The 15,667-nt window shown below is 42.1% G+C and overlaps 1 protein-coding gene across 10 annotated transcripts in view; it reads left to right on the top strand.

Annotated features, from left to right (window-relative positions):
• The window catches only part of HHLA2 (HHLA2 member of B7 family), a 55,796-nt gene extending 42,076 nt beyond the window's left edge, over nt 1–13,720 (top strand). For 9 of the 10 annotated variants that reach the window (XM_077482447.1, XM_077482452.1, XM_077482445.1 and 6 more), the window contains 3 exons: nt 2,239–2,487; nt 4,322–4,615; nt 13,557–13,720. In XM_077482447.1, coding sequence (XP_077338573.1) covers nt 2,239–2,487; nt 4,322–4,615; nt 13,557–13,654 — 641 coding nt within the window. In that variant the 3' untranslated portion in view covers nt 13,655–13,720. The remainder of the gene's footprint in view (nt 1–2,238; nt 2,488–4,321; nt 4,616–13,556) is intronic. The other variant, XM_077482454.1, reaches the window with a different exon arrangement.
• The last annotated feature ends 1,947 nt before the right edge of the window (nt 13,721–15,667 follow it).

Raw genomic sequence — 15,667 nt, 5'->3', positions numbered from 1 at the left:
CAGATGTGAATTGTCACTTGCCAATGTCACCTGCCACAATATGCAGATTGTCACAAAGTGATGTTGCATTGTGGCCATCTTGGTACACCCCCACTTGTCTGCAGTAAGCCTAGAGTTAGAAGTCAGCAAGCGGACATCTTTATACACCCACCGGAGTCTTGCTTTTAACATTTTTTTTAACAGTAAACTCAGTTTATTTAGTGAAATATAAGTTGAGTTTACTTTTAAAAATACCTGGGAAAAGCAATACTCCGGTGGGTGTATAAAGATGTCCGTTTGCCGACTTACAACACTAGGCTTACTATCGACGAGTGCGGGAGTACCAAGATGGCCGCGACGCAACGTCCCTTCAGTCACATATTCAGATGAGCAGTGGCTTCCTGACAACACCTGTCTGCTTGCTCAGTCACACGCCAGCCCGCCGGCATGATTGCCCATCTGCTCGCTCACCCACTGGCCTGTTCAGTCACCCACCGGCTCACCCGCTCACTATTTTCTCGGGGGTGCCATTGCCCCGTTGCCCCCCCTGGATCCGCCCCTGCCTCAGTATTATTATTACATTCTGTGATACAAACTAGAGATGAGCTCAGATGTCCTCCAAACTCATCTGTACCCGAACTCCAAACTTACTAGTTTTTTAACTTCAATGAGCTGCATGTCGGGTCATTCCTGCCCCATAGCTCGTTTCTTGGTTTACATGAGCTACGGGGTAGAAATGACATGGCCCACAACTCACTGGAGTAAAAAAGTGCACGAGTTTGGAGGTTTGCTAGAGATGGGTTTGAAGGACACCCAAGCTCATGTATAATACACATGCAAACCTAGCAAAAGTGGTTGTAAACCCTCACATATACCCAGTGAAGTGACTCTGGTCTCAGGTGATACACAGACATCTATCCAAATTGCTGAATTTATAAGCTTGTCTGAGAGTTCAGAAAAACGGGGACAGAGAACTGTAATTTCACTCTGCAGAGCTCAGTGAGAACTCTGAGAGCTGATTGGAGGGAAGAGAAACACTCCCCGCACACAGGAACAGGGCTGAGGCTGTCAATCAGCTGGAGATCGCTCCCCTGTCACCTTTTTTTCTCTTGGTGCCAGGGAAATTTTTCAGAAGTGACTCGTGCTGATAGCAGAGGAATAAAGCATCAGACAAAATAGGCATTTTGTGTTCTTAATCACTTCAGCCCCGGAAGGTTTTACCACCTTAATGACCATTTTTTGCGATACAGCACTGCATCGCTTTAACTGACAAATGTGCAGATGTGCAACACTGTACCAAAACAAAATTGATGTCCTTTTTTCCCCCACAAATAGAGCTTTCTTTTGATGGTATTTGAGCCCCTCTGCATTTTTTTTTTTGCACTTTAAATAAAGACTGAAAATTTTGGAAAAATGATTTACTTTCTGCTATAATATATATCCAAAATAAAATATATAAAAAACTAATTTATTCATCAATTTAGGCCAATGTACATTCTTCTACATATTTTTTGTTAAAAAAAATAAATAAAAAAAAATATCGCAATAAGTGTATATTGATTGATTTGACCAAAAGTTATCGCGTCTATAAACTATGGGAAAAATTTATGGACCTTTTTTTTATGTTTTTACTGGTAATGGCGGCGATCTGTGATTTTTAGCAACATTGCAGCAGACAAATCTGCACTGATCAATGTATAAATTACACTGGCAGGGAAGGGGGCTCTAGGGGTTAACTGTGTTCCCTGGGTGTGTTCTAACTGTGTGGGGGTTGGGCTCACTGGAACACCACAGAGATTGCTGTTGCAGAAAATAAAAGTATAGTTGTTAGGTGGAGACAAAATAGACTTCTTTGAAACGTTTTTAGTGGATAGAGTAGGAGATAGTTGGACAGATTGCGGTAGAGATTTCCAAAGGATGGGAGAGGCTCAGGATAAGTCCTGGAGACAAGCATGGGAGGAGGTGACAAAGGAACTAAACGGCAAGAAGTCTTGGGAGGAACAGAGATTGATATATAAAAAAAATATACCAGATTTTCCTATATATGAAAATTCTCATATGTTTAAAAGTATACAGGATTCTCACGCACAAATTGTTTGGGCCTTGTATAAAATTAGTGATTTAAAAAATAAAAATAAAATAATATCTTAAAGAAGTATTGAAAACAGATAAATCTTTGAGATAGATCTAGGGATTATATTCTGTGTAATGATGTTCACTGCTAATTCCTCATGTGTTCATCTATAATGTGTTTTACAGACTTTGGACACTCAATTGAATATACACTAGACCATAATGTGCCAAATCTGAAGTGCTATGCCAGTCGTGTCTATCATGCCGATACTGTCACTATAGAATGGTATAAGGAGAACCACAAAATGCAGGAAAACAACAGCAACCCAAGTTCATGTTCCTCCTGTAATCTAACAAAAAACCCTAACTCATACAAATGCATTATAAGACATTCTGTGGTGGAAAACACGTGGACCGGCATTTGGCAAACAAATGGTATGTATTGCCAATATAGTGCTGAATTTGAAGACGGGCAGTTATAGGAGTTAAAACAAAAAGATAGTCCGCACTAAACAACATACAGTACCTGCTAGCAAAAAAAGGCAATATACTAAAACCTAATGACAAAGAAACATAATATTCAGCGGTATACAGTGTCCAATCACAAGTGAGTTAAAAAAGAATTATAAATAAATATGAATAAAGTGCAGTTCAACGGTTAGAAATGTCCTTGTATGCTTTCACACTGATTACCAGTGAGAATAAGGGGGCAATATATTGTGTCTTCCAGTGATCCAAATGTTCAACAAATAAATGAAATTAGTCTAAAGTGTAATAAACAAAATACATTTCATAAAGAATTAGTATACTCTATGTTACAGCCAGCTGGATTCAAGACTCACCATAGATCCTGGCAGCTCAATTACAGTGCCTTGCAAAAGTATTCACCCCCCTTGGCCTTTTTCGTGTTTTGTTGCCTCACAACCTGGAATTAACATGGGTTGTTTGAGGATTTGCATCATTTAATTTACAGAACATGCCCACAACTTTGAAGATTTTAATTTTATTTTATTGTGAAGTTTGCTTCAGCAAATAGGACAAAATAACAGAAAAAGTAAATGTGCATAACTATTCGCCCCCCTAAAGTCAATACTTTTGTAGAGCCACCTTTTGCAGCTATCACAGCCCCAAGTCGCTTTGGATAAGTCTCTATGAGCTTGCCACATCTTACCACTGGGATTTTTGCCCATTCCTCCTTAAAAACTGCACCAGTTCCTTCAAGTTGGATGGTTTGGGCTTGTGAACAGCAATCTAGGTCTCTGTGCTGCCTCTCTGATTAATGCCCTCCTTGCCTGGTCCATGAGTTTTGGTATGCAGCCATCTCTTGGCAGCTTTGCTGTTGTGCCATGTTCTTTCCATTTGGTTATGATATACTTGGTGCTCCTAGGGATCATAAAATATTTGGATATTTTTTATAACCTAACCCTGACTTGTACTTCTCAACAACATTGTCCCTTACTTGTTTGGAGTGTTCCTTGGTCTTCATGGCAGTGTTTGATTAGTGGTGCCTCTTTCTTAGGTGTTGCAGCCTCTGGGGCCTTTCAAAAAGGTGTGTATATGTAATGACAGATCATGTGACACTTAGATTGCACACAGGTGGACATCATTTCACCAATCGTGACTTCTGAAGGTAATTGGTTGCACCAGAGCTTTTTATGAGCTTCATAACAAAGGGGGTGAATACATACGCACATGCCAATTACCAGTTATAATTTCGGAAGTGCAGCAAACACCCATATACAGCGCCAATCCCAGAAAGGCTGGTGTCTCCGCTCGTAAATGCTAGATTCCAAAGATCTGGAACTCCAGGTGCATCCAAAAGGAAAACATTCATATAGTGTGATATTGTATAAATAAATCACAATCACACCCTTGAGTGTTTGATATCACTCTGTGTTAGAAAACCTGAACTTTTTCCGACCAAAAAATTGAGAACCTGCCCTCAATCTTTTACTGGCCAAAATTCTGCAAGCAAAAGTCCGATGGAGCATACACACGATCACATTTTCTGACCAAAAGCTCTCATCGGACTTTCGCTGTCGGAATTTCCGATCGTGCGTATGGGGCATAGGAGTTTTTGGCAAAATGCTTCACGTTTGTACGTATGTAAAGAAAAGATGAGCATGAAATAAATAGGCTGAATACTGATTATATACAGCATAACTGAATATTTGTCATTAATATTTTGTCTAGCAATTAAAACATGCTGTAAATTATTTGGGATAAGGGTGTTGTAGGTGTGACTTACTGATGTTTTGTTTCTTCTCAGCAACTGAACAGAACAATGTTGAATGCCCATGCAGGTATTGTAAAACTGTGGATGCTGAAATGTCAGTTAGGTTGTACATAAGAAAAAATACAACAGAGGTCCCTGTGGCATCAGTGAACAATTCCTCACTTGTAATTGCGGAAGATTATAGAAGCAAAGTACAAACATTGGAAAAATACAGTCTGCACTTAACAAATCTCACTGCTAATGATAATGGAGACTATATTTGTGAGATCAGGACTTTAGATGGAATTTTTATATCTTTGACCTCTGTTAATATCACAAATGCAAACGGTAAGGATGGTTTTTACTTTTATTTTATTTTTGAAAGAACTACATAAATGTATATTAACCAAATGGATCACTGTGAAAAAATGCACTATATTGCCAAATATATTGAGACACCTGCCTTTACATGCACATGAACTTTAATGGTATCCCAGTCTTAGCCCTGTAGGGTTTAATATTGAGTTGGTCAACCCTTTGCAGCTATAACAGCTACAACTCTTCTGGGAAGGCTGTCCGCAAGGTTTAGGAGTGTGTCTATGGGAATGTTTTACCAGTCTTCCAGAAGCACATTTGTGAGGTCAGGCACTGATGATGGATGAGAAGGCCTGGCTCACGGTCTGTCTCTCAAATTCATCCCAGAGGTGTTCTATTGGGTTGAAGTCAGGACTCTTTGCAAGCCAGTGAAGTTACTCCATCCCACACCTGCTCATCCACACTATATTGCAGAATTGAATATCCTTGCTGTTTAGCATGGATGATTGGATCTATTAAATAAAAATGTACATGTATGGCCAACTTTAAGCCTAGTACATATAGGCCTAATGCTGTATGACATGAGCTGGTTCAATAGAAACCAGCCAACATTCAGTGCATGTGTATGGCAGCCAGTCTAACAGAAGCAAAAGGGTGGGAGGGTAGGTATCCCCCAACGCCAGGGGAGATCAGATTGGTAGTACAGCGGCTCTGACCCGCTGGGTTGAATGAAAAAAAACTACTTTTGTGTACCAGGCTTTACAGTGCAATGATCGACAGTTTCACAGACACACCTAAACATATTTTAATAAAATGAGACCTATATATATATATATACTTTACTGTTTTTTCACACACAGCTGAGCAGGCGGATGACAGGCATCAGCAGAGCGGACATGGATGCAGCCCAGTGTCCACTATGGGCTATTGGATGGAAATGTACCGCCTGTTTGTTTCCATCCAACTGTCATACGATCTGATCCGCCAGACGGATGTGGACAGGATCGGATCGGATGTCGGCGTGTGTCAGTGGATACAGTGCATCCGAAAAGTATTCACAGCGCTTCACATTTTCCACGTTTTGTTATGTTACAGCCTTATCCCAGAATGGAACAAATTCATTATTTTACCTTTTGTATTGTACTGTAATTGTGTTGTCCCCCCCTATACATTGTAAAGTGCTGCATAAACTGTTGGCGCTATATAAATCGATAATAATAATAATTATTTTCCCCAAAATTCTACAAACAATACCCCATAATGACAATATAAAAGAAGTTTGTTTGAAATCTTTGCAAATTTATTAAAAAATAAAAATGGAAAAAATCCCATGTATATAAGTAGTCGTAGCCTTTGCTCAATACTTTGTTGAAGCACCTTTGGCACCAATTACGGCCTCAAATCTTTTTGAGTATGATACTACAAGCTTGGCACACCTATTTTTGGGCAGTTTCTCCCATTCTATTTTGCAGGACCTCTCAAGCTCCATCATGGTTGGATGGGAAGCGTCAGTGCCATTTTCAGATCTCTCCAGAGATGTTCAATCGGGTTCAAGTCTGGGCTCTAGCTAGGCCACTCAAGGATATTCACAGAGTTGTCCCGTAACCACTCCTATGTTATCTTGGCTGTGTCCTGTTGGAAGATCAATCTTCTACCCAGTCTGAGGTCCAGAGTGCTCTGGAGCAGGTTTTCATCAATGATGTCTCTGTACATTGCTTCATTCATCTTTCCCTTGATCCTGACTAGTCTCCCAGTTTCTGCCACTGAAAAACATCCCCACAGCATGATGCTGCCACCACCATGCTTCACTGTAGGGATGGTATTGGCCAGATGATGAGCGGTGTCTGGTTTGCTCCAGACATGACGCCTGCCATTCAGGCCAAAGAGTTTAATCTTTGTTTCATCAGAACAGGGGATTTTGTTTCTTATGGTCTAAGAGTCCTTTAGGTGTCTTTTGGCAAACTCCAGGTGGGGTGTCATGTGCCTTTTACTAAGGAATGTCTTCTGTCTGGCCACTCTACCATACATGCCTGATTGGTGGAATGCTGCAGAGATGGTTGTTCTTCTGGTAGGTCCACAGAGAAACATTGGGGCTTTGTCAGAGTGACCATCAGGTTCTTGGTCACCTCCCTGACTAAGGCTCTTCTCCCTCGATCGCTCAGTTTGGCTGGGCGATCCACTCTAAAAAGAGTTCTGGTGGTTCCAAATTTCTTTCCTTTATGGATGATGGAGGCCACTGTGCTCACTGGGACCTTCAATGCTGCAGAATTTTTTCTGTGCCTCAACACAATCCTGTCTCAGAGGTCTACAGACAATTCTTTGCACTTCATGGTTTAGTTTGTGCTCTGACATGCACTGTTAACTGTGGACAGGTGTATGCATTTACAAATCATGTCCAATCAACTGAATTTACCAAAGGTGGACTCCAATTAAGTTCAAGTTCAAGGATGATCCGTGGAAACAGGATGCACCTGAGCTCAATTCTGAGTGTCATGGCAAAGGTTGGGAATACTTATGTATGGGGGATTTTTTCCTCTTATTTTTAATAAATTTGCAAAGATTTCAAACATACTTTTTTCACCTTGTCATTATGGGGTATTGTTTGTAGAATTTTGAGGAAAATAATGAATTTAATCCATTTTGGAATAAGGCTGTAACATAACAAAATATGGAAAAAGCAAAGCACTGTGAATACTTTCCGAATGCCTTGTACATGTCCGCTGACATCCGCAGCTCAATTTAGAGAAATTGATGGTCCTATCGGGGCTGCCTGAAAAACTGACAGGTGGACCCCATCGGTCCGTCATTGTGAAAGGAGCCTTACAAAAGAACCTCATTAAAACTACTTTGGGGCTACTTTGCAAACAGCAACTCTAGAGACAACATAGTGTATAGAGTGCAGGTGTCAGAATTTTGTTATGTACAACATAGAGTAAAGAGTGTAAGGGTCAAGACTATGTGTAATGTGAACAATAGCACAGCGTTCAGAAATCAAGATAAATGTTATGTACAACATGGCTTATACAGTACAGCCGTCAGTGCGTGTAATATGCACTATAATATATACAGTGTAGTGGTTACAACTATGTAATTTACTACATATGCAGAGGTAAGGACTTTCTAATATACAACACAGCATATAGAGGGCAGTAGTCAGGACCATGCAATTTACAGCATAGTATATGTTGTGCAACAGTCAACACTATGTAATACACAACATAGCTTACCCAGCACAGTGGCCAAAGTGCAGGGGTCAACACCATAGAGTTCAGGGGTCAGGAGTAAGTGTTCCCTTTTCAAATTTGTGTTCAGAGGTCCCCAGTCACCCATGACTGAAATAAGTGATGCCATTACTCGCCCACTCGCCTGCTGGTATTCAGGGGTTCGCGCCTCTTATTACATTGGTATTGTCAGGTGTTAGTTCACCTTTACATTTTTTTTTGTAAAGGTGAACTAACACTTTAAAATTGTGCACACTTATGAAAGGAAAACATATTTCGGTACCCCAAATTTTACTTGGTGATGCTTTAATACTTTAACCGCATGCTGAGTTGTACTGCAGCAGCATGGTTCGGCTGCGCAAATTGCCGGTATGTTATGACGGTAACAAAAACGGCCACTAGGGGGTGCGCACGCCCCCCCGCTCGCGCCCCAAGCCAATGCAAGTGCCCAGCAGTCTCGATCACTAGGCGGGCTCCCGCAATCGCTCAGGGCACGCGGAGAACCAGCAGCTGTGTGTGTATACACACAGTTCTCGGTTCTCTGAGCAGGGAACTGTCAGATTGTCTGTCCATACAGAGTTTCCCCATCCCCCTTCAGTTAGAACACAAAATAGGATACACATTAACCCCTCCCCTGCTCCCTAGTGGTTAACCCCTTCACTGCCAGTGACATTTTTACAATAATCAATGCAATTTTAATCACACTGATCCCTGTATTAATGCCAATGGTCCCAAAAATGTGTCAAAATTGTCCGATGTGTCTGCCATAATGTCGCAGTCACGATAAAAATCGCTGATCGCCGCCATTACTAGTTAAAAAAAAATATTAATAAAAATGCCATAAATCTATCCCTATTTTGTAGACGCTATAACTTTTGCGCAAACCAATCAATAAACGCTTATTGCGATTTTATTTTTAACAAAAATATGTAGAAGAATACGTATTGGCCTAAACTGAGGAAAAATAAATTTTTATATATATTTTTGGGGGATATTTATTATAGCAAAAAGTAAAAAATGCGTTTTTTTTCAAAATTGTCGCTCTTTTTTTGTTTATAGCGCAAAAAAAACAACGCAGGGGTGATCAAATACCACCAAAAGAAAGCTCTATTTGTGGGGGAAAAAAGTCAATTTTGTTTGGGAGCCACGGAGCACGACCGCGTAATTGTCAGTTAAAGCGACACAGTGCCAAATCGCAAAAAGCGGTCTGGTCTCTGGCCAGCAAAATGGTCCGGGGCTTAAGTGGTTAAAAGCCCCTAAAGGTCACCAGTTAACCATGAATATTGGTCCTAGAAGTATTGCTTTCACTCTAGACTGCAACATGTATAGGGAAATAAACATTTTTGTACATAGGTACCCCCAACGCATGTGTTTGTTTGTAGGTGCATGTATGTGAGGGCAGATCAAGCTCCATTAGCTTCTTATCCAGCCCCAACAGCCAGGAAAAGTGACAGCTGAACCCAGACATTATGTGATGCACTTCACTTCCATGTTGACTCTAGGTAGGGGAGCTCAGCAAATGTTCACTCGTCTCCCTCCCCTCTACCCAGACATCTGCCATGGGAGCCCTGGGCTCACAAATAGGACAGCCTAGGCCTATCCCAGGAAACGGTGGACGGAAGGCACATAACCTGAGAGCTGTTCTTCCTCTCGCAACTGCAGTTGTCACATAGACAGTGCAGCACCAATACGTTTTACAGCATTTGTAGGCAGAGCCTGAGGGGGACAGACACAAGTTCCCTCAATAGCTATGCCTTATTGTGATTGACAGAAGGCAGTGGCCTGATGCATATACAACATGCTGCCTGCTTTTGTCTATAGAATCCCCCCCCCCCCCCAAGAAAAATGGTATGTGGCAATATAGAGGCCGGCGCCACGCCACAACTCTGGGTGTGGTCAGATTGCATTAACAGTGGGAGGGGCTTAAAGGGCCATATGCTTTAATGACTGTGCGACAAGCGAGGATGTAGCAGACAGTACAAACCTCAGTGTACTCATTTTAATAGAATAATACAGTTTTATTGCACATCCTTTACTACACACAGCCAGGGCTTTTTTTTAGGGGGGAACTTGGTGGAACTCAGTTCTGGCACTTCTGGCTCAGACCCTTTGGTGCCTGCTCACCAGAATCACTTGTAAACACAGAAGTCTGGTTTCTGTGTTTAAAAGTGACAGCTCTACACTCTGTATGTAATGCAATCCTGGTATTTAATGCCCCTCCGACTGTTTTCATGAAATTTGATTGACCACACCCACTATTTGATGTGATTTGGAGGGTGTGTGTAGGGGGAGGGGTTTTGTGGGGCCGTGGTTAATTTCCAGCACCTATTGTTTGAGAAAAAAAGCCCTGCACACAGCTAACCTTAAAGTGATATTAAAGTCTTGTTTTTTGTTTTCTAAATATTAAACATGTTATACTCACCCACTTGGTTGTAGTGGTTTTGCACAGAGCAGCTTGGATCCTCCCCTTGCCAGCACCCCTGGCCCCTCCCCCCTTTCTGGGTGCTTCCACAGCAAGCAGCTTGCTATGGGGGCACCCAAGCAGGTGCATTCTCGAGCCGCGGCTCTGTGTGTCCATTCACACAGGGAGCCATGGCTCGACTCCGCTCCCTTCGTCTTGTGATCGGATCACTGGCTGTGATTGACAGCAGTGTGAGCCAATGGTTCTCAGCCTTAGACCCAATCGCAGACAGATGCAGCATCCACCTAGGTAAGTATGAATCAAAAATAAAATTCCCATACTTCTCTTTTAATTACCTAACATCCCCTCTTTCCTCCTATCTGGCCCACATGACAATTAGGCCTCATTCACATGAAGCATATGCATCCATGCCCAGTGTGATGGCCGTGTACCACGTGGGGATGCATGGTGTTCTGTGCAGGCAGTTTAGTCAAAGTCAATTGTGATGCAGCAGCTGCATGGTCATAGTCGAATGTGAAAATTTGACATGCGAACAGGAAGGGATGCATGTATCTGAACCGCACAGTGTCTGCATTCAGATCTGTACACCCTCTGGGCCAGATAGGAGGAAAGATGTCAGGTAATTAAAAGAGAAGTATGGGAATTTTTTTGATTCATACTTACCTAGGTGGATATGTGGATGCTGTATCTGTCCGCCACTGGCTCTAAGGCTCAGCACCAATTAATCAAACAGCCAATCACTCAGTTCTCAGAGCTCCCTGAGCAGAGAGCTTGGTGTTGTCAGTCTCTGGCTCTGCTCTGATCCCCACCCCGGTGCTCACTGAAACACTGGGCTGTGGAAGGGGCGGAAGTGCCCGGCTCAGGCTCTCAGTGGCTCGCTGAGAGGCTGAGCTGGGTGCTGGTCCAGGCACGTGAGTGGATCCTAACTATATGGTTGTGATCTTTCCCCAGCCTGGACCAACTCTGTGACGTCAGCCGAGAGGGGGCTTAAGCCTGCTGCCAGCTGAAAATGGGTCACAGGAGTGCAAAACAGTCTCTACTGATGTGATCAACAGGAGAAGTACAACCAAACAGGCTTTGGCTGTAGGTCTCCTTTAATAATTCTATCACATGACCTGTCTCTCTGCTCCTGTTTGGCATTACTTGCGACAATTGATAAATGCCCCCATTTATGTTGTGAACTCACCCTCCAGGGTCCAGGCAGAATCTTCCTCAGCCCAAGCTTTACATCCAGGCTCTTTCTCCCTGAAGCTGGAAGGTCCTTCAGGTACTTTCTTTCCTGGTTATAGGGCCTCCACAACCCCCCTCTCATAGTTCAGAGCCTCCAGACACCCCCTCTCCTAATCTAGGACCTCCAGGCACCCCCTCACCTAGTCCAGTGTCTCCCTTGTACTCCCCTCCCCCTATTCAGGGGCAGTTAAGGGGTTAACACTAGTGGGCAGTGAAGGGGTTGACTGTGTTCCCTGGGAGGTAATTCTAACTGAAGTGAGAGGGGACTAACTAGAGGAAGTGATGGATCGTAGTTCCTAGCTAATGGGAAAACACGATCTGTCACTCCCGTCAGAACAGGGAAGTGTGTGTTTACACACACTCATCCCTGTTCTGTGTCTCCTGGTCACAATTGCTCGTGGCCGGCGGTCATCACAACCATTGGCCACCAGCATCGGCATCCCCCGCTGTACAGTGGCGTGTGCCTGCTATTCGGACCCCTCAAGACTATGTACAGTAACTTGATTTCACGCAGGGGAGCCAACCTACTGAAGTAAAACTACGACGGCTGGTCCGGAAGAGGTTAATAATAGTTTATAAAATAGAAGTGAACCAAAAAATAATAATTTGCAGGAAAATAATAATGAAAAGGAGGAGAATAACTAGTTAATTAAGGCTGATTAGAGTAAGTTAAGGGATAATAAGGGGTTAAACAGAGGAACATGTATGTGACAGGTTGCTTTAAACTTACTTCATCTGCAGATCGAAGTTCGTCCCTTTGATCTGTAGATGAAGAAATAGAAAGATACAAAAAAAAAAAAAAAAAATTTTTATCTTTGTGTTTCAGAGGATGAGCAATGTTGTTGATATACATTGCACGACTGCTTTTTTGTTTTTTGACAGCTCCAATTGCTGGACAACTTTAAGGCCTCATGTACACTGCTGCTGGTAAATGGAGGTTTAGGAGCAGTTGGGCATTTTTTTCAGCTGCCCCTGAACTCTCCTCTGTTATCTTATCAGTACATGTACACAGGGTCATTTATAGTTGTTTCTAGGCAGTTGAGTTTAGAAGCATTTTTTTGGAAAGCAAAAAAAATGCGCTCAGAACGGATGTTCAGAGGCATTCGAAACGCCAAATGCTTGTAACCGCCTTTAAACGCGGTAACTTGTGTTTAGCTGCGTTTAGTTTACAAGTGTATTTAACAACCCTGTTGTCAACAGGGGAATCCCACTGAGAGCTGAATAAGTCATCAGTTGTTAAGGACCTGGCCACCCCTCCTTAACAACAGATAATTGCCGTTTTTTTTTTGTTTTTGTTTTTATTTCAGCTGCCAGTGGGGGAAAACCCATTGCCAGCTGAAAGAACTGAGCCTGAAAGTATTGGTTTCAGATATCGGTGCATTTGCACGAGTTTTGATACTCGTGCAAATGCTTAGTATCAGCACTCGTACTGGTATTGGTATCGGTGCAACCCTACTATGAACTGGAGGTAATTATTTTTGAATGTGGTTCAGTATTAGGCACACTTTGCAAAAGTGGCGCAGTTAAGAACTACCTGAATCTGCCACACTCATCAGTAAGGCTGGATTCACACCTATGCACAAGGATTCACACCTACACCTAAAGTGCTTTTTGCATTTTGCAGATTTGGACTACAGTCAAGTTAACATGGTTTTACCATGGAACATGTTCTGTAGTGCAAATCTGCAAAATGCAAAAAGCACTAAAAATGCATAGGCGTGAATCCAGCCTAAATCTATTAAAACGAGAGGCAGGGATTTTTAAATCTGGCACAGGTCATTTTAAAGGGCAATACCGCCAGAAAAGTATCCTTAGGACTTTACTGAATTCCCCGGTTTGTCTTTTGGAAAACACAGTGAAAAGCAGTATAGGTATTTTTCAGGCCTCCGACCATTTTCAAATATGGTTTCTAGAACACTGGCATGTAAATATTAGTATTGGAGGTCTGTATGGAAATGTGCTAATAATGAGTGGAGTATTAAAAAATAAATGAGGATTGTTTCTATGTCTTTATAGCGAACTGGTCTTGCAATAAAGTTTTGTATTTTATATAAGGTGTACATTACATATACATACAACTTTTATTTGTTCTTTCTTACAGAAAACCACCAGAGGCATAGTTGGATGGTAATTTTAGGTGCCTTTGCTTTGTTTTGTATTGTTTCGATTTGTATAATTATGTGCACTTGGAGTACGTGAAATGCATCTACCAGCTTCCTCTCTTTTGTCTCTTTTTGGTCTGATTAAAAAATAATATTGATCCAGTATGGAGTGCGACATTTCTTCTATTATTGTTTTTGTATCAGTGTGGCTTGTGTTTTTTTTTTTTTGGGGGGGAGGCAATAAACCAACCCGCCCCCCCCCCCATCACCGGACTCATCCAGTGACACCACCCTACCCGCTGTCTGCTGCGAACTTGCCCCATCTTAGTGGTGGGTCAGGTAGTGGGCAAATAGCAGCAAGATGTGTCCCGGGAGCAGCTCTGTTTTCTCTCATAGAGATGTCTCTTCTCTCCTCTTTGCAAGGCGTCCAATAGGATCACCTGTACTGTCAGCCAATCTTCCCAATTGGCCTGGGAGGAGGATCAGTGTTGTAACAGTGAATATTCATTCGCTGTTGCAACACACCTGGGTGGGCTCAGGACACATTCTCTGCGACCAGAGCCCATGCTATTTTGGAGCCTATGGCTCTAATCAGGTGCTTCAAGAAAAACCCTGGCCGCTGTAATTCATGTGCCCACAGCTCTGAACACATGAATAGGGGGTGGCCATAGCTATGCATGAATCTATCTACGGCATATAGGGTGTGGAGAGGAGAAAGGAGGGGACGCCCTAATGGATGCGCCACCACTGATTTGTATTATTTCTTGTTTATGAAAAATCACTTTCAAGGCATAAGAAAACCAGCAGTCTGCCATCAAAATAGAGCTCACATCTCTGCTCACTGAAGGCTGAGAACTGAGTGATCATCAATTAAAAGCAGCTGTGTAATCGATGCTGCGCCGTAGATGGCGCACAGGTGCACTGAGCATGCCGCTAACAGCGATATGCCGTTAGTGGTGGCTCCCATGCGTATTCGCAGGAGTGACATCATTGTGGCTCTGGGAAATCACAGCGCTGGAGCCACGATACCCGGAAAGAAGATGGACACTCAGTGGAAGAGGGGACAGCGGTGACATCGCTGGCTCCTGTGTCAGGTAAGTGACACATGATGGGCTACTATGCGATGCATAGTATCCCATTATAATTTACCTTTGCAGGGAGACAAAGAGGAGTGACGTCATCGCGGCTCCAGCCAATCACAGCGCCGGAGGCACAATACCCGGAAAGAAGATGGACGCTCAGTGGAAGAGGGGACAGCGGTGACTTGGCTGGCTCTTGTGTCAGGTAAGTGACACATAATGGGCTACTATGCGATGCATAGTATCTCATTATACTTTACCTTTGCAGGGAGACAAACAGGAAGTAAACCCATCAGGGTTTACTTCCTCTTTAACTAGGTCTCCTTAAGTGCCATTTTTTTTTATTTTTTTGTACACATGTTAAAATCCGCCTTTTTGACTATAAAATCACTTAAACCCAATTGCAAAAAACCTATGGTACCCAAAGTTCTCCATGGATGAACCTTTAAATGCACAGATTTATTTAAGTTGGATGCTTCTGTTTGATACTAAAATCACTGCACACTTTGGAAACGGATTGAGAAAATTGCATTTTGTTTCCAAAAATGTTGTTTGGACGTTGTTATGTTATACTATATGTTGCACATGTATTTTTGAAGCTGTACTATTTTGTTAATAATATTATATATTATAAATGAATAATATTTTAACACAAATTACTGAATTATGAATTTGTCACATATATATTTATTTTAGTGTGTGCTGCATCAATTTTTATTCATTAAAGTTATACTAAACAAAGTGTAAATTGCCATAATTCATCTATATCATGTTACTGCATTTTGTTTTTTAACCACTTGACCACTGGCCACTTAAACCCCCTTCCTAACCAGACCAATTTTCAGCTTTCGGTGCTCTCACATTTTGAATGACAGTTACTCAGTCATGCAACACTGTACCCATATGAAATGTTTGTCCTTTTTTTCACACAAATAGAGGTTTCTTTTGGTGGTATTTAATCACCGCTGAGTTTTTTATTTTTTGTGCTATAAAAGAAAAAAAGACAGAAAATTCTGTAAAAAAAAATTAAT

This window comes from Lithobates pipiens, unplaced genomic scaffold (genome assembly GCF_037356315.1).
Source record: "Lithobates pipiens isolate NorthernLeopardFrog02 unplaced genomic scaffold, aLitPip1_a1.2 Scaffold_16, whole genome shotgun sequence".
In the NCBI taxonomy this organism is placed as follows: domain Eukaryota; kingdom Metazoa; phylum Chordata; class Amphibia; order Anura; family Ranidae; genus Lithobates; species Lithobates pipiens.
This window is presented reverse-complemented; position numbering and strand designations above follow the sequence as displayed.